Below are 20672 nucleotides of genomic sequence, written 5' to 3' on the forward strand. Positions count from 1 at the left end.
AAGACAACAAGGATTTGTGTTTGGCTTCGGTGTGCCTAGCTGGGGTGTAGGGTGTGTTGGTGTAGTACCTGTGACGACCTGGCTTGTCCAGGGCGCCACATATCTATCTATTATCTATCCCTCTATCTATCTATCCTCTATCCCTCTATCTATCTATTATCTATCTATCTACTATCTATCCCGCTATCTATCCCTCTATCTATCTATCTATCTATCCCTCTATCCATCTATCTATCTATCCATCTAACTACTGTCGCGGGCGAAGGGCACGCGCTAGCCACGCTTGGGTCCGGGGCTTCTGTTGCTGCTGCTCGGTGGCTCGAGCGGTGGGCCAGACCCAGGGACTCGAGCAGCGCTCTTCACCCGTGAGTGAAAAGGGATAGTTTGGTTACGGAGATTGTTCGTGATGCCACCCACGGGACGTGGTGATGATGGCACCATTGCTGCTGGTAACGGGAATCCCGGGAGAGATGGTAGGGAGAAGCTAGGATGTTGTCCCCTCTGTGGGTGGGGGGTTGGTGATCCCGGGGCCCGGTGGTGTAATGGGGAGGCTGGATGGCTGGGGTGCAGGGTTGCAGGGACAGCGCGGCGCGGTGCCGGATGGCACTGGTGTACTCACTCAGACAATCACTGACAGAGTCTCTGGTAAACCAAAACGACCGGATGTACGGGTCACGCAGCCGGCTGCAGTGTTGTTGTGCTCTCCCCGGACGGCTGATGGTGGCTGTCTTTCCCTGCACCTTTTAGAATGTTCTGACTCCTGTGGTTGCCCACCGGTAGTCCGCTCCCCTGCGTATAGGTGCCGTAGGAGCCCGTTTTGCCTGCACGCGCTGGCCCTTGTATCTCTAGTCTGTGGCGGTGGCTGTATATCCTCACGGTGGGAGCGGTTGCCTTCTGTTGGGACTTGGTTGTTAGGAAACCCCTGGGGTTCCTGTCACACTCGGATTTGACTATTGACAGCGGCTCCAAGCCTGGTTGGGGTCCGATGGCCCTGCCTGTGTGCTTAGCTTCACTCCGCTCCCCGGTTCTGTACCGGTGGGCCACCGCCCAGCCTTGGTCCTTACGGCTTTGCAGAGTTCCACCAACTCCTGCAGACGGCCACCACCGTCTGCCAACCTTGCTGTCAGTGCCTGGGCTCCTACCCAGGCACACGCAGACGTATTACTCCTCTCACTTTCACCTCCTAAACTAATCTGACTCCTTTTCCCGCCTCCAGGCCTGTGAACTCCTTGGAGGGTGGGGACAACCGCCTGGCTCCACCCCACCTGGTGTGGACATCAGGCCCTGGAGGGAGGCAACAAGGGTTTTTGTCTGACTGCTGTTACTGTCTAGGGTGGGGGGGGGGTGTGCATGTTCTTATGTATGTGACTACCTGGCTAGTCCAGGGCGTCACATTATCTATCTATCAATCCCTCAATCACTCTATCTATCTATCTCTCTATCCCTCTATCTATACATCTGTCTATCTATCTAGCTATCTATATATCTATTTATGTATCCCTCTATCTATCTATCTATCTATTTATCCATCCATCTATCTATCTATCTATCTATCTGTCTGTCTGTCTGTCTGTCTGTCTATCTATCTATCTATCTATCCCTCAGTCTATCTATCTATCTATCCCTCTATCTTTCTATCTTTCTATCTATCTATCTATCTATCTATTCAAATCAAATCAAATCAAATCAAATCAAATCAAATCAAATCAAATCAGCTTTATTGGCAGGACCAAATAAAATTAGTTTTGCCAAAGCAAGTGTACATTAGGGACTGGGACTGTGGGGATGGTGGGTGGGGACTGTAGGAAGGATGGATGGGGCACATCCAGGGTGGGGACACATCTAGGGTGGGAGCTATGGACGTCCATGGCTTATGATGGGGCATATCCAGGGTGGAGACTTTCTATCTATCTATATATCTATCTATCTGTCGCGGGCGGAGGGGTTTTGGGAACGCCGCTCGCCTGGGGAATCTCTGGCGCTCGGGTCCGGTGCTTCTGCTCCTCGGTGGCTCAAGCATGGGGCAGGACCCGGGGGCTCGATCAGCGCCTCCTTGCCCACGAGTGAAAAGGGGAGGTTTGGTTTTGGGATGTCGGTTGTGACGCCACCCACGAGGTTGTGGTGATGGTGGGCACCACTGCTGCTGGTGACGGGGGTTCCCGGGAGCGATGGCGGGGAGCAGCTGAGGTGTTGGCCCCTTGGTGGGTAGGGGCTGTTGGTCCCGGGGCCCCGGTTGGGAGGATTGGTTGGTGGGTAAGGGATAGGTGCAGGTGCCGATGCTGGGAGGCAGCGCGGATGCGGGGCAGCGTTACGGTGCAGCGCTTTGCCGGATGGCACTGGTGTACTCACTCAGGTAGTCAATGACAGAGTCTCTGGTAAACCAAACGGCTGGATGGACGGGGCCCGCAGTCGGCTGCGGTATCTTCACTCTCCCCGGACGGGTTGATGGTGGCTGTCGTTCCCTGACCCCTATGGGTGACCCCTATGGATTCCCACGGGTTGTCCGCTCCCCGGCTTGTACATGTCGGGAGAGCCCGTTTTGCCCACAGGTGCTGGCCCTTGGATCTCTGGCCATTGGTGGTGGCTCTTATGCGGACGGGTTGGGCTGTTGCCTTCTGACGGGACTTGGTTGGGAATGAACCCCTGAGGTCCAGACCTCAATCAGAGAATTTGACCCTTACGGCGGCTTCCGAGCCTAGTCGGGGTCTGAGTACCCTGCCTTGGTGCTTGGCTTCAATCCGCTCCCCGGTTCGGTACTGGCGGGCCACCGCCCGACCCCGGTCCTGCGGTTCCGCAGACGTCCACCTACTCCTGCAGACGGCCACCACCGTCTGCCGACCTTGCTGATGGTGCCTGGGCTCCGACCCAGACACACACAGTCTTTCCTCCTCTCACTACCACCTCTCCACTTCAACTCCAAAACTCAACTCCCCGCTACAACTCTTCTCAACTTGACTCCAAACTACAACTCACTATTTTTCCCGCCTCCAGGCCTGTGAACTCCTCGGTGGGTGGGGCCAACTGCCTGGCTCCGCCCCACCTGGACATCAGACCCTGGAGGGAGGCAACAAGGGTTTTGTTTGACGGGTGTTCCTGACCAGGGGAGGGGGTGTGTGTATGTGGTGTTATTCTGTGACCCCTGGGGTCCAGGGCGTCACATATCTACAGTATCTATCTATCTATCTATCTATTCCTATATTTATCCCTCTATCTATCTATCTATCTATCTATCTATCTATCAAATTCAATGAAGACTTACTGCCAGGACCAAATACACATTTTTTCAAAAGCATCTGCGCAGTAAAGAATAGGAATCGTGGCTGTGGGGATGATGGGTAGGGGCTATATGGATGGATGGGGGCAGAACCAGTGTGGAGGATTATGGAAGTCTATGGAATAACATAGTTCTCTTTCTCGCCCTCTATGACATGCGCTCACATACCACGCTGCTATCTCTTCTGCACTCTCTTCTTCCCTTAGTAGGGAATATGTTTTCTGTTCCTTCTTCATGCATCTAAAATCCAGTTAAAAATAAGAGAGTTTTCTGAAGTGAGTGTCCCTCATTTGGTGCAATGTAGCAGAAATTAGGGTTCATCTTCCAGGTCACAATGTGGGCACAGTCTGTCCTGCCTGGTCCTATAGTTCTGTCTGTGTTAACCAGATTTGACAACCAGACAATGGCACTGTGTATTTATCTCAGTGTCTGGCGATCTTTTTGATCGGAGAGTTGCTCCAGATCAGGGGCCAGTCTGTAGTCTCTGTAGATTCCAGTAAGGGGTCAGTTTATGTGAGGTAATGATAACATTCCACCAGTCACTAATGTACCTCTGATGGTCCACATACACTATCTTCCTGTTGGTGAGAGCAAAGTTTAAAACCTGCTCATGGAAAGACCCACAGAGCGTTCATATACTCAACTTTCCACAGACAGGTTTTAAACAGAGCCAGGCAATAGTCGTGCTCTATTCTCATCTTATTTGGGACATTCTAGCACATAGCGAGGTGAGATACTAGAGTTAGGGACCATCCTGATTGGGTACAACCTGTCATGTTGGTGTGATGCTCTAACACTAGGTGTCGCTAGATACACTAGTGAAGGAGAAATGAAATGTTTGAACACTAGATGTCACTAGATACACTAGGGAAGGAGTAGTCAAACAAGCCAAAGGTCAAAAGCCAGGAATTCTTGTCTGTTTAAAGGGGAGAGGAGAGCTGAGGTCAGGATACAAGCCAGAGGTCAGAAAGTCAGACAGTCAAGTCCAGGTCAAAGAAACAGGCGGGGAGGGTACTAGGAATGAGGTAGTGGGACAAAATCAGGACGGTCACTTACGGGAGTTAGCAACAATTGCTGCAACACAGGAACTATCACTGGCGGTGTTCCTGGTGAAGTAGCTCCAAAATAAAGCAGAGCAATCACCCAGAATGAGGCTCCAACGAACAGGCCCTTCCCACAGGGCCCGAGATCGGGAACAACCAGACCGCTGGGAAATAATACAAAACCACATATCAGCTCTGCAGGAGAGCAGAGTACTACAGATCAGTATCATAACAGTAGGGATAGCTTTTACATTTTTTTGATCTAAAAAATATCAATTAAGTGTCCTATGTTTTTTACATGTGTGTTCTATGTGCAGTATTAATTTTTTTCTCTATGTCAATTACATTATATCTTGGTTATTCATTGAAAATGAAGAGTAATCTGCAATGTGGGAATAAGGTATGAAGGGCCCACTAGCAACATTGATTCTCATAGTTGGCTCTGAAGACGGAAACATGACATTTGTGCAACAGACATAATCTTAGGTACACAGGAACAAATAATTTGGATAACATAGAAACCGCAATATCCTGAAGAAGAATATAAGATTGAGGTTTCTGAGAAGAAACTGAATCAAGGCTGTGTTACAAAGTGATAGCCCCCCACATTTTTGGACATTTTGTTACCTTAAGACAATACAGCCCCTACCCCGATTTTTAAAGCATCAACAATGAACGGCTTCTGGAAATCAGCTTGGATAAAAATTAGAGTGGAAATAAAGCACTTTTCTAATTTATTAAAGGCTCCAAGAGCATCTGTCTACCAAACCTGTATATAATTATTTCTTATGAAAATTTTGATCCACTTAATATCCTTCTCACACCAATTAATGGCAGGATTGCAAATTTGCAGCCATGGAAATTCTAACACCAACCCTCAAGAGTGAAGTGTTTCCACATTAAGAGGAAATCCCTTTGTTAATAGATTGACAAGGTTCATTGTTTTCACTGGTAACATCTTGAATGTGTTCTTGTATCCTAATTCTCCCTAATTATAATCTCAGAACCACAAATAGAAAGAAAGCAAGCCACGGCACTCACAGGGAAAAACCAAAACTGTTCTTTATTCAATCCATGAAGTGAAGTAAAACAGTGGTAAGAGAGCAGGGTGCAGGCTCCCTGGGGACAACGGCTGTTTCGTACCTCCTGGTACTTCTACGGGTTTTCCCTGTGAGTGCCGTGGCTTGCTTTCTTTCTATTTGTGGACTACTTGGATCTTCATCTTGTCTCCACGAGCACCCAGGACCAGCGCAGTGCCTTGTTGTGATCGGACGAAGCTTACTAATCCCTGACACCTACATAAGGTATAATGCGGTAGTGCACACCCATATCTTTTCATTATAATCTCAGAACCAGTCCTGAATAGCTGGAGTTGACTTCAGACCCACAGTCAATGAATGCAAACTCAAATAATGACTGACGTGGGCAGCACAGTGGTAAAAATCTGTATTCAGTGAAGACTTTCCCATTACTGAGATAGGGGCAAGAGGCAGAGGGAGGAGCTACAGGTAGAGCTACACCTCCTTTGCTATCTTCTATCTATATACAATCTTATCAATAAAAACTGCCATTTTCTATCTCAGGGACAGTTAAAGTCTTCACTGAATACAGATTTTCCATAGAATTGAGAATTTTGATAATGACTGACCAATTCTGCTAGAGAAAGAAGAAAATTGTCTAATAAGATATATTACAAAGTTGCTTATTTTCAATCTGTACTACTGATTTATTACCTAAAAATTATAATGACACTTATGCTTTAGGTGTATCTGAAAGGCCACAGTGACACTTCCCATACACGGTAGGTTTTTTAACTGCATGAGAGGACACACACAAGCTAGGGACCCCAACGTAGAGAAATACTTTGGCGTAGTGTTGGGGCTCTATTGCATTGATCAATTCAGTAGCTAAATTTCTCTTGATTCATATATTCATGGCAGTAATGCAGATTCCATTTTTCACATTTCATTCTTACATATAGCTATTGGATTTTTCAAGTCAGTATTCACACAGCAGTTTCTGCTATTTCATGTATTCCCCTTACATAGTCACTAGTGATGAGCGAGCATGCTTGTCACTACTCGGTACTCGCACGAGTATCGCTGTACTCGGGCTGCTCGGCGGGGACCGAGTAATCTCGCGATACTCGTGCTGTACTCGTGGTCTTCATTTCTGCATGTTGGCGCTCTTTTGAGAGCCAGCCCTCATGCAGGGATTGGCTGGCAGACCACTGCAATGCCACAGCCCTGTTAGTTGTGGAATTGCAGTGATTGGCCGGCCTGCACAGCGTGACCGAGCCTTTATATCGGCCGGCGCGCTGTGCTCTGCTCACAGCCATCCAGACAGTCAGTGCAGGGAGAGTGTCGCTGATTCAGGGAAAGCTTTGCGGCCCTTTATAGTTAGTTCCGGAGCAGGGCTGCAAACAGTGTGACCAGAAGTCCTTCTCAGGACTATTCTAGTTGTATACAGGCAGGCAGGGTATAGCCAGGTCGGAGTACAGTAGCAGAGTCCTTCTCAGGACTATTGTTGCTATATACAGGCAGGGTATAGCCAGGTCGGAATACAGGCTATTGACCAGAAGAGTCCTTGTCAGGACTATTGTAGCAGTATACAGGCAGGCAGGCAGGCAGGGTAGTGGTGACCGTATACCAGCCTTCATCATATCTGGGGCTGGTGTACACAGTGTAAAACAGTCCAGATAGTGTCAGACTTCTCAGTAATTGTCGCTCCTAAAACCCAGTTAGGTTCTTATTGCGTCCGTGCTTGCATTTAAAAACAGCACGTGTGTGGCAGTCGGTGGCAGCGTACAGGTGCGCGTTTTGCACAAACTATTATATAACGCACAAGTCTAGTGTATAATACACGTCAGTCAGCAGTGTCTGATAGTATCAGACTTCTCAGTAATTGTCGCTCCTAAAAACCAGTTAGGTTCTTATTGCGTCCGTGCTTGCATTTAAAAACAGCACGTGTATGGCAGTCGGTGGCAGGGTACAGGTGCGCGTTTTGCACAAACTATTATATAACGCACAAGTCTAGTGTATAATACACGTCAGTCAGCAGTGTCTGATAGTATCAGACTTCTCAGTAATTGTCGCTCCTAAAAACCAGTTAGGTTCTTATTGCGTCCGTGCTTGCATTTAAAAACAGCACGTGTGTGGCAGTCGGTGGCAGCGTCAGGCTCCATATTGTCCCTGGATAGAGACGTGCAAGATGGCCTGTAAACATGAAGTGCCCATTGTAAGGAAGTGGGTCTATTGTAGTATAGCCCTTAGGCAGGGCAGCCAAAAATTGGGAGGCTCCATATTGTCCCTGGATAGAGACGTGCATGATGGCCTGTAAACATGAAGTGCCCATTGTAAGGAAGTGGGTCTATTGTAGTATAGCCCTTAGGCAGGGCAGCCAAAAATTGGGAGGCTCCATATTGTCCCTGGATAGAGACGTGCATGATGGCCTGTAAACATGAAGTGCCCATTGGAAGGAAGTGGGTCTATTGTAGTATAGCCCTTAGGCAGGGCAGCCAAAAATTGGGAGGCTCCACATTGTCCCTGGATAGAGATGTGCATGAGGGCCTCAAAACATTGTTCCCATTGCAAAGGAGCGGGTCTCCTGTCGTTGTAATGCCCATTCAGAATGAATGGGCGAAAAAATTTACCACTGGGGGTATACCTGAAACAACGGCTTAACTATTGTAACGGTCACCATGATGGCGCATGAGGAGAAGGAGGAGCAGTCCAGCGATTAGCCAAAGTCCAGAAGTGTGTTACCATGGGTGAGTGGAGGTACATGGCAAATTCCCGTTACAAACTTTAAATTCCGCTGTAATTTGCTGTTGGTGTGTGTGGTGAAGTCTGGCCAAATCCAACCCTTGTTCATCTTGATCAGAGTCAGCCTGTCAGCATTTACAGTTGACAGGCGGGTGCGTTTATCTGTAATGATTCCACCTGCGGCACTAAAAACACGCTCTGACAAAACGCTAGCAGCAGGGCAGGCCAGGACTTCCAAGGCGTAGAGAGCCAATTCATGCCACGTGTCCAGCTTGGATACCCAATAATTGTAAGGCACAGAGGAATGTCGGAGTACAGTTGTTCGATCTGCAAGGTACTCCTTCAGCATCTGGGCAAACTTAGGATTTCTTGTGGCACTACCCCGCACCTCAGGGGCTGTGGTACGTGAGGGGCTGAGAAAACTGTCCCACATCTTAAAGACTGTTCCCCTACCTCTGGCGGATTGGACTTGTGCCTCTCTCGGCTGTACGCCTCGGTTGTCCACTGATTCATGACCTATGCCGCTAGCGTTTTGTGAGGGGAATGCTTTGCCTACTTCCGTGACTATGGCCTTCTGGAACTGCTGCATTTTGCCTGACCTCTCCGCCTCGGGAATAAGAGACATAAAGTTCTCCTTTTAGCGTGGGTCTAACAGTGTTACCAACCAGTAATGATTGTCGGCCAAGATGTTCTTAACGCGAGGGTCACGAGACAGGCAGCTTACCATAAAGTCAGCCATGTGTGCCAGACTCTTAACAGCCATCACTTCAGTATCCTGACCAACACGATGACTGAACATGCTGTCCTCCTCCTCCTCCTCCTCATCATCTACCCTGTCCTCTGGCCAGCCACGCTGAACCGAGGATATGACTGCATGTCATATCCTCAATTTGGCCAGAGAGTTGCTCCATGTCTTCATCCTCCTCCTCGTCATAGTCCTCCACTGCACGTTGTGATGAGACGAGGCTGGGCTGTGTGTTATCATCACCCACACCCACTACTGTTTCTTGCTCAAACTCATCGCGCTCCGCCTGCAATGCATCATGGTTGTTTTTTGAGCAGAGACCATTTTAGAAGGCAGAGAAGCGGTATGGTGACGCTAATAATGTCGTCATCGCCGCTCACCATCTTGGTGGAGTCCTCAAAGTTTTGGCGGATGGTGCATAGGTCGGACATCCATCTCCACTCCTCAGGTGTTATGTGTGGAGTTTGACCCATTTCCCGACGGCTTAGGTGATGCAGGTACTCAACAACTGCCCTCTTCTGCTCACATATCCTGACCAACTTGTGCAGAGTTGAATTCCAACGCGTGGGGACATCACACACCAGTCTGTGTGCCGGAAGATGCAAACGGCGTCTTAAGCCGGCAAGGCCGGCTGAAGCAGTAGGTGACTTTCGAAAATGTGCAGACAGGCGGCGAACTTTTACCAGCAGATCAGACAGCTCTGAGTATGACTTTAGAAACCGCTGAACCACGAGGTTGAGCACATGGGCCACGCATGGAACATGTGTCAGCTGGCCTCGCCTCAAAGCCGCCACCAGGTTCCGGCCATTGTCACACACGACCTTTCCTGGCTTTAGGTTCAGAGTTGTGAGCCAGTGATCTGCCTGCTGTTTCAGAGCTGTCCACACCTCTTCTGCATTGTGGGGTTTGTCACCTATGCAGATTAGCTTCAGCACTGCCTGTTGCCGCTTCGCCGAGGCAGTGCTGCAGTGCTTCTGTGTCGCCCTGGACAAGCCAGGGGCCACAGAGCACAACACTTAAACACCCCACACTCCCTGCAGGCATATCATAGTCAAAACACAAAATCCTTGTTGCCTTCCCCAGGGGCTGTTGTCCACACCAGGGTGTGGAGCCAGGCGGTTGGTCTCCACCCACCGAGGAGGAGGGAAAACACAGGCAGTGAGAGTTAAGCTAAGGAAGTGGAAGGAGGAAAGTAGTAGAGAGGAGAAAAGTGACAGCAAAGAGCCTGAAGTTGGTCCGGGTGTGTGGCCCGGACAGGACAGCAAGGTTGGCAGGATGTGGTGACCGTCTGCAGTGGAGGCCGATTGGAGTCTGCCGTAAGGACCGTGGACGGGTGGTGACCCGGCCGTACCGGACCGGTATACAAAGAGAAGCCAGCACCATTGGCAGAGGACTTTCGGATCCCGGCAAGGCTTGGTGTCGCCGTGAATTTGACAAATCCGTTAGTGAAGGGAACCTCAGGGTTTCCAAACAGCCAAGTCCAGATAGAAGGCAACCGTACAACCGTGAAGGGGAGACACAGCCACCGCCAAGGGCAACCGTCTCCCAGGGCCAGCGCCTGTGGGCAAAAGGGGCTCCTCCGGCCCATATCCAGGTCGGGGAGCGGGTTACCGTTGGGAAACCATCACTACCAACACTTAACTTAGGTGCAGGGAGAGACAGTCATCACTAACCTGCAGGGAGGAACAACCGCAGCCGTCCGAGTGACCCGTCCATCCAGCCACTTGTTTAACCGTGAACTGTGTCATCATCATTGGGCTGAGTGAGTACCTCCGTGCCATGCGGCACAGCGCTGCCCCTGCGACCCTGCACCTCATCAGGCCCCGCAACCCGCCTGTCATCCATGTCTACCCCATCACCAGGCCCCGGGACAACCAACCCCCCTACCCACGGAGGGGAGAAATAACAACAAAGCTGCTCCCTGTCACAGGCTCCCGGGATCCCCGTCCAGAGCAGCGGTGGTGTCCACACAATCACCACAACCGTGGGTGGCGTCACGGACAATATCCCCAAAACCCAAACCACCCCTTTTCACTCACGGGCGAGTAGCGCCGCTCGAGTCCCCGGGATCCGGCCATCGCTCGAGCCAACGAGCAGCAGCAGCCATATAGCAGCGTCAGCCGGACCCGAGCAGTGGGAGAGCGCACCGTCCCCTCCTCCGCCCGCGACACTTCCAGCTTGGGACTGGTGTGGAGGGTAAAGTGGATCAGGATGCGCAGGAGGAGGAGGAGGCTGAGGAGCATGACATTCCGGAGCTGTAGAGTGTGTGTGAAACCCTGACTGAGGTAGGGCCTGCAAAACTTGGTGTGTGAAGGACGTGTTCCGTCCCTCGCTCAGACTGGGTCCCAGCTTGCACAATATTAACCCAGTGTGACGTCAACGAGATGTAGCGGCCTTGCCCACATGCACTTGTCCACGTGTCTGTGGTTAGGTGGACTTTGGCTGAAACAGCGTTGTTCAGGGCACGTGTGATGTTTTGTGACACGTGGTTATGCAATGCGGGGACGGCACACCGGGAGAAATAGTGGCGGCTGTGGACCGAGTAACGTGGGACAGCTGCCACCATCATGTCGCGGAATGCTTCTGTCTCAACCAGCCTAAAAGGCAACATTTCCAGCGCAAGCAGTCGCGAAATGTTAGCATTTAGAACTGTGGCATGTGGGGTGTTGGCAGTGTATTTGCGCCTGCGTTCAAAGGTTTGCTGAATGGATAACTGAACGTTGCGCTGGGACAAGGACGTGCTTGATGATGGTGTTCTTTCTGCGTAGGCAACTGCAGGTGCAGGAGTGGAGGAGGCTTGTTCGCAGGCAGCATGGACAGGGGATTGGCTCACATGCACAACCAGCGAAGACGTAGCAGTGACATCAGCAAGCACTGCTCCTCGACTCTGTTGTACTTCCCACAAAGTCGGGTGCTTGGCTGACATGTGCCTGATCATGCTGGTGGTGGTCAGGCTGCTAGTTTTGGTACCCCTGCTGATGCTGGCATGGCAGGTGTTGCAAATGGCCTTTTTAGAATCATCTGGAGCCAACTTAAAAAACTGCCAGTGTCAGAGTTCCGGGTTTTCCAGTTTTCTTTTGAAAGAGCTTGCCCTTTGTTAACATGGAGTTTTCTGTTCTGTTGCCCTACTTCCTGTCCATCTGTTTAAAAGCCGCCCCTAAAGCTTAGTCCAGTGCCTGAGTATACTGCTTCCTGTGTGCTCCTGCCCTGCTGCTTTTGGTTCCTGATTGTTATTCGGATCCTCTTGGAAAACAACCGACACCGACTCTGGACTTCATCTGGTATCATCTAGCTGTGCCCGGACTCCGTTTGCCATCTTTGGTCGGCACTTCTGCCCGGTTCCTTCCGTTTAATACCACTCTGGACTCACATCACGTACGGACATTTTTGGACTTACCTATTGCCCTTTTGTGTCCCGGCTGCTGCGCATTTAGGGCTTCTGGGGTGATTGCCAGACAGTCCCTGTATAGGGGTTCGCTCTTGGTGGTCTCCCTGGGGGAGTCCGGTGCGCGGTCCCGGGAATTCCCTTTCGCTCCGTCCCTGGAAGGTATTTCCTGTATTTATGTTCTACTGTGTTTTTGTTCCGTTTATGTACATATTTGCTGGTTGCATATTATAAACGTCTTGCACCAAGAACTCGTCTCTGGTTGTCATTGCCCTAACGCAATCGAAATCCTCAATACATACAATAGTATTACAGCCAGACTCGGGAAGACCTAACATTTGTACAGGCACCTTGTGTCGTGTTGTTCCGGGGAACAGTTGCCTGACGTCTGCCTGGGGCCACCACTCTGCTTCTTACTGCCTGTTGTGATGCTACGCCTCCCTCCCCCTGTGCACTGCTGTCCTCGCTCTGCATATCCTCCTGCCTGGTTGGGTCAGTTACTGGATCATCCACCACGTCGTCTTCCTCTTCCGCACCCTGCTCCTCCTCCTGACTTCCTGACAATTGTGTCTCATCATCGTCCACCCCTTGTTGAGACACGTTGCCAACTTCGTGAGAACGTGGCTGCTCAAATATTTGGGCATCTGTACATACAATCTCGTCATGGCCCACTTCAACAGGAGCTGGCGAGAGGCCAGAATTTGTGAATGGAAACGTGAACGAACAGCTCTTCCGAGTGTACAAGTGTGGGATCAGTAATGTCCGTGGACGTGTACTCGGCCTGGTGGTAGGAAGGAGGATCAGGTTCTGAAATGTGCGGTGCAGTATCACGGCTACTGACACTTGACCGTGTGGAAGACAGAGTGTTTGTGGTGGTGCCAATCTGACTAGAAGCATTATCCGCTATCCAACTAACAACCTGTTGACACTGGTCTTGGTTCAAGAGCGGTGTACTGCTGCGGTCCCCAAGAATTTGGGACAGGACGTGCGAGCGACTAGATGTGGCCCTTTGTTGTGGCGAAATTAGAGCTTGCACACAACCTCGGTCTCTGCCTTCACCACCATCACGTCCACTTCCTTGTTCGTTGACAACGCCCTTGCGCATTTTGCAATGCTGTGCTGATGTGTATTATTCACTAGACTTGTGCGTTATATCCAAGTTTTTGCAAAACTCACACAAATGCAGCGGAAAGCTGCCACCAACAGGCACACACGTGCGTTTTTTAAATGCAAGCACGGAGGCTCTAAGAACCTAACAGGTCTCTATCCAGGGACAACGTGGAGCCTCCCAATTTTTGGCTGCCCTGCCTAAGGGCTATACTATAATACACCCACTTCCTTCCAATGGGCACTTCAGGTTTACAGGCCCTCATGCACGTCTCTATCCAGGGACAACGTGGAGCCTCCCAATTTTTGGCTGCCCTGCCTAAGGGCTATACTACAATACACCCACTTCCTTCCAATGGGCACTTCAGGTTTACAGGCCCTCATGCACTTCTCTATCCAGGGACAACGTGGAGCCTCCCAATTTTTGGCTGCCCTGCCTAAGGGCTATACTACAATAGACCCACTTCCTTCCAATGGGCACTTCAGGTTTACAGGCCCTCATGCACGTCTCTATCCAGGGACAACGTGGAGCCTCCCAATTTTTGGCTGCCCTGCCTAAGGGCTATACTATAATACACCCACTTCCTTCCAATGGGCACTTCAGGTTTACAGGCCCTCATGCACGTCTCTATCCAGGGACAACGTGGAGCCTCCCAATTTTTGGCTGCCCTGCCTAAGGGCTATACTACAATAGACCCACTTCCTTCCAATGGGCACTTCAGGTTTACAGGCCCTCATGCACGTCTGTATGCAGGGGCATTGGTGAACCTCACAATTTTGGACTGCCCTGGCAAAGGAAAATACTACAAAGACTCACTTCCTCAAAATGGGCACATTAGACTCAAGAGGCCTTCATGTACGTCTCTTCTCAGGGACATCGGAGTGCCACACAATGTTTTCACGTAAAATCTTTCATGTATTAATCTCAAAAAGTAACATACACCAGCTCTATCTCACTATTGCGTATGTGCCCTTAACATTTCTGCCATGAAAAATCATTTTGGGGTCATTTTGGAAGGTTTTCTGGTGAGTCCGTAAAAATGGCGTAAAACGCGGACAAAATTGTTCACAGCTGTGACTTTTCAGTGATAAATGCTTCAAGGGGTCTTCCCCATGCTGTTGCCATGTCATTTGAGCACTCTTCTGAGACTTTTGTGACATTTTTAGGGTTTCTCCATGCTGCCGGGGGGTCATTTCACAAAAATACTCGGGTCTCCCATAGGATAACATTGGGCTCGTTGCTCGGCCCGAGTACACGAGTATCTTGGGATGCTCGGCCCGAGCTTCGAGCACCCGAGCTTTTTAGTACTCGCTCATCACTAATAGTCACTGGTGTGCATACCTTATCTCCATATAGTGACTTTTTTTTTTTTTAGGTTTTTGCACCCAGTTCAGACATAGAATGGAGTTCCAAACGTTATTCCTTATCTGCATCATTCTACAGAACCTCCATAGACCACTGCCAGAACTCAGAGCCATAGTCCTCAGGCCCCCCCGTGTCAGGTTCATGAATATACTCCCGCAACTTGGATTTTGTCAGGTTCATCATAGTCCTAAGGTATCAAATAGGCGGAAAAAGGGAAAGAGGGAAAGGGGGCAAAAGAAAATGCCCAAGTCTGAGGACCTCACAGTAGGGGTAGAAATTCCTACCTTCTGGGATTCAATCCATAAACACTGGGGACACAGGGTACAAAATAGCTTGCAGCTCTCCTTGAATACTGGTCTTTCTCCCCGAAACCAGGGAGGGCCATTACTGGTATGGGAAAAACCAACTACATATCAGAAGATAAAGCAGAGGACTCTGGGAGGCACCCATCTTGCTACATAACTAACCATGTAACTGGGACTGCAATGTTTCTATTCTCTGGTGATCCCTGGCCAGATCCTGAGTCTGATTGCACATTGTACTCATAGGATGCATACAGGTGGGGAGGAAAAAATGTCAGGCCAGTCGTAATGCAATGCTAGTTACTACTCACGAGCTAGCAGTGAGGATGGGTAGTCTTAAGGTCAAATAGCCAGTCATTGCACTGGCTGCCCATATATCACAGGATCCAATTCAAATTGCTTGTTCTCACCTACAAAGCTCTCCACAGTGCGGCACCCCCCTACATCTCCACCCTCCTCTCTGTATATCACCCTACCCATTCTCTACACTCCACAAACAACCAAATCCACATTAATACAAACCTCCCACTCCCGACTCCTAGACTTCTTCCAAGCTGCACCAATCTGGAATGCTCTACCCAAAGAAACTAGGACAAATCACAACTTACTCAGCTTCAGACACTCCCTAAAAACACATCTTTTTGGGGTGGCCTATCACCCTCCCTAATCAAATTAAGTCCAAATAGTTCCTATCCACGATTTCTCACAACACAACTCTCCGTCAAGCTCCACCGCACCCAAAAGCAACTAAAAAATTGTCTGACTGGTTCAGGCAGCCTTTATCTATCCCCCATTTCTTTCTTTGAGATGGCTGGATTGTTAAAATTTGAGATGGCCAGGGATTGCTAAATCCCTGGCCACATAACACAGGTGGCAACACAACATTCATCCTACTACTACGCCCGTCATCTTTCCTTCTTATTGGTGTACACCTCGAGGCACGAAGCCAGGCAGGCCACCGCGACATTCCAGATCATCACACCAGCCCGGTGACGAGTAATTCAGGTACAAGATTCCCTGTGCCTGACATCCCCTGTCCCCTGGGTGCTACACAAGCACAGCCATCTCTGACAAAGGAACCAGCGAGTTCTGAAACACATGAGGCAGCATAGACCCTGCTGGTTGCCGTACCCTGCTTGTGTGATGTCACATCCTGATTGTGGATCAGCGCTCTGTGATGTCACATCCTGATTGTGGATCAGCGCTCTGCGTCTATCACCAGGGCTGAGACCGGCCAGGATTCCCTAGCAGCTGCAGAGCGTTCACACACGTTGCATCCCTCCTATTTGATTTCACACATCCTAGGACGTTTTCTCACCGGCATCTGCAGACCTTCTCCTGTTTATCCACAATATCACCAACAGACATTCCTTTAATGGGGTGAGCGTGACCTGACTTCCTAAAGTGTATTTATTATGGGAATATGTGGAGAATTTATTATGTTTGCATTTGCTAAATACATATCAAATCTGTAATACTGCTAAGCATAACAAGTCATTGTTTTTATACAGGTGCTGTTAGTGTTTTCAATTGTTGCACATACAAAAGTTTGCTAATTTAAACAATTCATTGCCTGTGTATAGGTGGCAGCTCAGTATATTGTTGTATTTACACATACCAATGTATATCTACATAGGTATTACATACACTTAAAAGGAATCTGTCAGCAGGTTTTTGCTACTTCATCTGAGAGCAGCATGATGTAGACAAACAAGCCCTGAGTTCAACGATGTGTCGCTTAGATTACTGTGTGCAGCTGTTCTGATGTGGCACCCCTGACCTGGTCAGGCACCACTGAGTACTGAACCCATACTGGGTGAGTACAAACAGGTAATCCCAAAGGCTGAATAGGGCGTGGACACACAGACACACTTTACCCAGGTCTCGCACACACCTTAGTGGGGACCCCTGGGCAGACCCAGGAGGGGGCGTGGCCTCCAAATCTCAGCTAGTGGTGCGGTGGAGAAGCTGGAAGGAGTTATGCAGAGGCAGTCCAAGAGAGAGGAGCAGTGGAGGAGGACACATGCCAGTCTGAAGCAGAGAGCGGGCACGCAGACACGCTAGTCAGACCCCGCAAGTGTAGTGGCTGTTTGCGGGGGAGTTCGGTTGCCACACAGTCAGCCTGAAAGACACCTCAGGAAGAAGCGAGGTAGTTGAGTAGGGGGATTTTCTGGTAGACCAGGCACGCAGGGGAAACAGGTTCCCGAAGTAGGCTCAAGTTTAACTACCTACTAAACCTGTTGGTGAGGGCACTCCTAGTGTCTCATCAAACAACACAGAGTCCGCAGCATCAGCAGCAACAAGGGGGCCCATAAGTGAGACAGGGCAAAAAGCCATCTTTACTTGGTCCATGCTGCCAGCAAACGGGCCAGACAGGGGAGAAAAGGCAGATGCGACTTCCCTGGATGATTCCCGCAGTACTTCAAGTCGGGAGTTATCCGAAACAAGAAGTGCTAGGAAGGCGAGCTTACAGTCACCCCTATACCAGCCTGAAGGATACCTGGTTCTCTCTAGTCTGTCTCAGTATCGCCTCACAGGAATAACTGAAAGTGAGTAAAAACCGTGAAAAACATTCTGGACTGTGTGTGAGTTCTTCTGCGACCTGTGGTTCTATGCACTTACACTCGAGCCCCTGGGGCCAGCCTCACTCTCGGGAGGCCACACCATCTAACTGCAAATACCATCAGCCCCAGACGCTCGCTAAACTGCAGTGGCGGTCACCCCTCATCCTGACCGCAAAACCGAGAGAGGCGTCACGACTCCTATGAAAGTGAACCTGACATACCTGTTGCCAGAAAGGTCCCTAGAGAGAAGTCCCCGCAGTGTCCCGCTGCAGTGCTGTGGTGGACAATTCACTTACACAGTAAAAGATTTTATGTTTGCGATGTGGCACTGCTGGGAGAGTTGCCCCAGGCCACATGAGGCTTTTAGTATACTTTCCTTAGTCAGAAGCTGCTAATCACAGAAGGGGGTGGAGTCGGACTACAACTACAGCTCATATGCTGCTGAGACCCATTAATGATAAAGATAAGAGGCTTAAATTAACATTGCAGGTAAATGTACCGCCCCCGTGCCAGCGGCCGAGCCGCTCGGCTCGATTCCGGAGCCGCGGTGGCTCGAGGGGGTCTGTGGATCCGGGGACTCCACGTGGACACTCAAATTAAAAGAAAGAGTGGGATAGGTATGTACAGGGGGGATTTTCGGAAAGTTCGTGACGCCCAGTGGAGGTATTGCACTTAACGTTACTAAACACTACTTTACTTAGAGTTCATCGCCCAACAGTGGGATGCTACCGGTTTTACTGGCAACGGAGGCTCAACTTACTCCGTTGCAGCCCCTTCCTGCGACAGTCCAGTCCCAACGTCCCGGTTCCCAATAACCCACCACCCAAACAACCTGTTCTCCCTGGAAACCTAAAGTGTCCGTGACCGGGTTAAGGTCCCGAGTGTTGTGATTTTGACGACTCTGGCTGGCACAGGAGGTGCAACTATTATACAAGACACAAGTTTGTGCTGGTCATGTCAGTCCTGTGACCGTGGTCCATTTTTTTTACTTAAAATATATAAAACTGAACGGAGTCCATGTACTGGTCTACACATTTTGGCAATTTTCTAGAAAATCTAGTAAACTTTCACTGTTTTCATTAAAAACTGGTTCATTTACTAACATTTTCTAATTTCTATATGAAAAATAACAAACTGTGGAGAATTTAAACGAAAACACCGATACCTAAAATTTCTATGGCATCGCAACTATTAGTACTGTAGCATTTAACACTCTAATAATAGATTGCCGGGTCCCGTAGCCATGCCTCTTTGTGACTACGTGCTACTGATGCCAACCCATACCCTTCTTCAAACGTCACATGCTTGGTTACCTCAAAAGCATACCAGCCCTGCTTTCTGCAATGCTGGGTATAGGTAACCATCTCCTCAGGCTGAAGGTTACGCTCCTTCTCTTCTCTATCACGGGCGGTAAGCTCCCGTCCTCGCCGATCTCAGTTTGTGATTTCAGATTGTAATTGGTACTGTTGGCGTTCCCAGTAGGGGGCATCAGCGTCCGGCTTCAGCTCCCTAACTGGCTCTGGCTTGATTTGAACTCTGGCGGCGCCAACAGCCGTCGGGATGTTGCGCGGTAGCAGAAAAGGCTGACATCTTGGTTCCGCTGCCGCTAATGTAGACAGATTAACCGACTGCTCCGCAGCCGGGGTTGCAGGATCCGGCTGCTCCGCTTCTGAGGACGGACCCAGTGATGCGGCCGAGTCTGGTCTGGCTGGTGTCTGGGTGACCACTGTTGTGGCTGGAATGAGGGTTTTGTTCTAGATCTCTGCAGCTGGAGACTCTGGTAAACATACTGTAGGTTCCGCTGCCGGGGTTGGTGGGGCAGCTCGGCATCCGCCGAGGACGGGGTAGTCGGCTGTGGAGCGCTCACAGCGAGTGGGGACGGTCTGAATCCCTCAGCCACTTTGGCTGGATTTGTGCAATCAGCAGGGATTGGGTAACCGCTTATCCTCTCTTCACGTGGGATTTCGATCTCACGGGCTCGCATCGCCACCACCAGGCTCCTCCTCTCTTCCCTCCAGTGGTTTAGAATGAAGAGGAATTGCGTCTGCATCCTCCGGCACAACTGCTCTGTTTCCTCCTTTATCCATGCCGCAGTCCCGGGAACAGCACGCTCCGGGGACCAGTCTCGCTCCGCCATCTTGCCACTGCGTAATCCATGAACGTTGTGATAGAGTCCTGGCGTCCCTGCTCCACTTCCGCTAGTAACACATTCTGGTCCGCCCCTTGGTCTTTTCTCAGCACTCTCTCGCTGACCGTGGCCCTCTAGGAACTTCCGGTTCCGCGACCTCTTCAGGAAGACGAAGGGCGGGGCTTAATCTTCGCGCGCTTTCTCAGAGAAGACGGGGTTTTGGCGTGAAAAAATGGCGGAATTTGGACAGCGTCATGCATAAAACATGTAGAAATTCAGATGATCGAAAGATAGCCAAAAATATAAACTGGCTTCCTCCATAGCCAAAGATATAAACTGAAAATATTTATAACATACAAGACTGAAATGTGCAAAAATGAGAAAAATATCTGCTTTATTCATATGTATTTCAACATGATAGCATTATCATTAAACAGTTAAAGGGCTGTTGGGAAAAAACTGCATTGTATGATTCGTCCATCTGCAGTTCCAAGACCTGGGACCATCTAAGGTAGCAGAAACTTAATTTTCCTTTATGATTTTTATCCAAAAACAATGGTGGGGTTGGTAACAGCAGCTACATATACAATATATGTGGTAATGACAGGATAAACACTAAGGATATTGCTCCCTGTTAGATACATTCTACTAAAATGTTAATTTCCCAGATGTGAGACCCAAATGTTCTCACTCTGGCCTTATCCCAAGTTTGGACCATCAATGTAGTTTGTTTGCTCAGGTTTTTTTGCAGCTGAAACAATTTTTTAAAATTATAAAATCATCAACATACATTTTGTAAAAAAGAAAAGTTTATCAGCGAGGTATGGCACAGATTTCATATGATTGAGGAGCATTTGTAGACCCCTGCCAAGGTGTAAGGTCCAATTTAGCCCCCGGAGGGGCCTTGAACGTGAAGTTTTGTAGTAATGATGTAAAGAACAGGAACAGCTCCATTTTAGCCAATGTTTCTCCAGCACAGCTTCTTTTTCCTAGA

At 49.5% G+C, this 20672-nt stretch overlaps 1 protein-coding gene across 1 annotated transcript in view; it reads right to left on the bottom strand.

Annotated features, from left to right (window-relative positions):
* Positions 1-20672, bottom strand: part of LOC142297391 (uncharacterized) — a 165464-nt gene that overhangs the window by 73636 nt on the left and 71156 nt on the right. The window contains exon 10 of the mRNA XM_075341616.1: positions 20497-20667. Within this exon, the coding sequence (XP_075197731.1) occupies positions 20497-20667 (171 nt within the window). The remainder of the gene's footprint in view (positions 1-20496; positions 20668-20672) is intronic.

The sequence above is a fragment of the Anomaloglossus baeobatrachus genome, chromosome 3, assembly GCF_048569485.1.
Source record: "Anomaloglossus baeobatrachus isolate aAnoBae1 chromosome 3, aAnoBae1.hap1, whole genome shotgun sequence".
In the NCBI taxonomy this organism is placed as follows: domain Eukaryota; kingdom Metazoa; phylum Chordata; class Amphibia; order Anura; family Aromobatidae; genus Anomaloglossus; species Anomaloglossus baeobatrachus.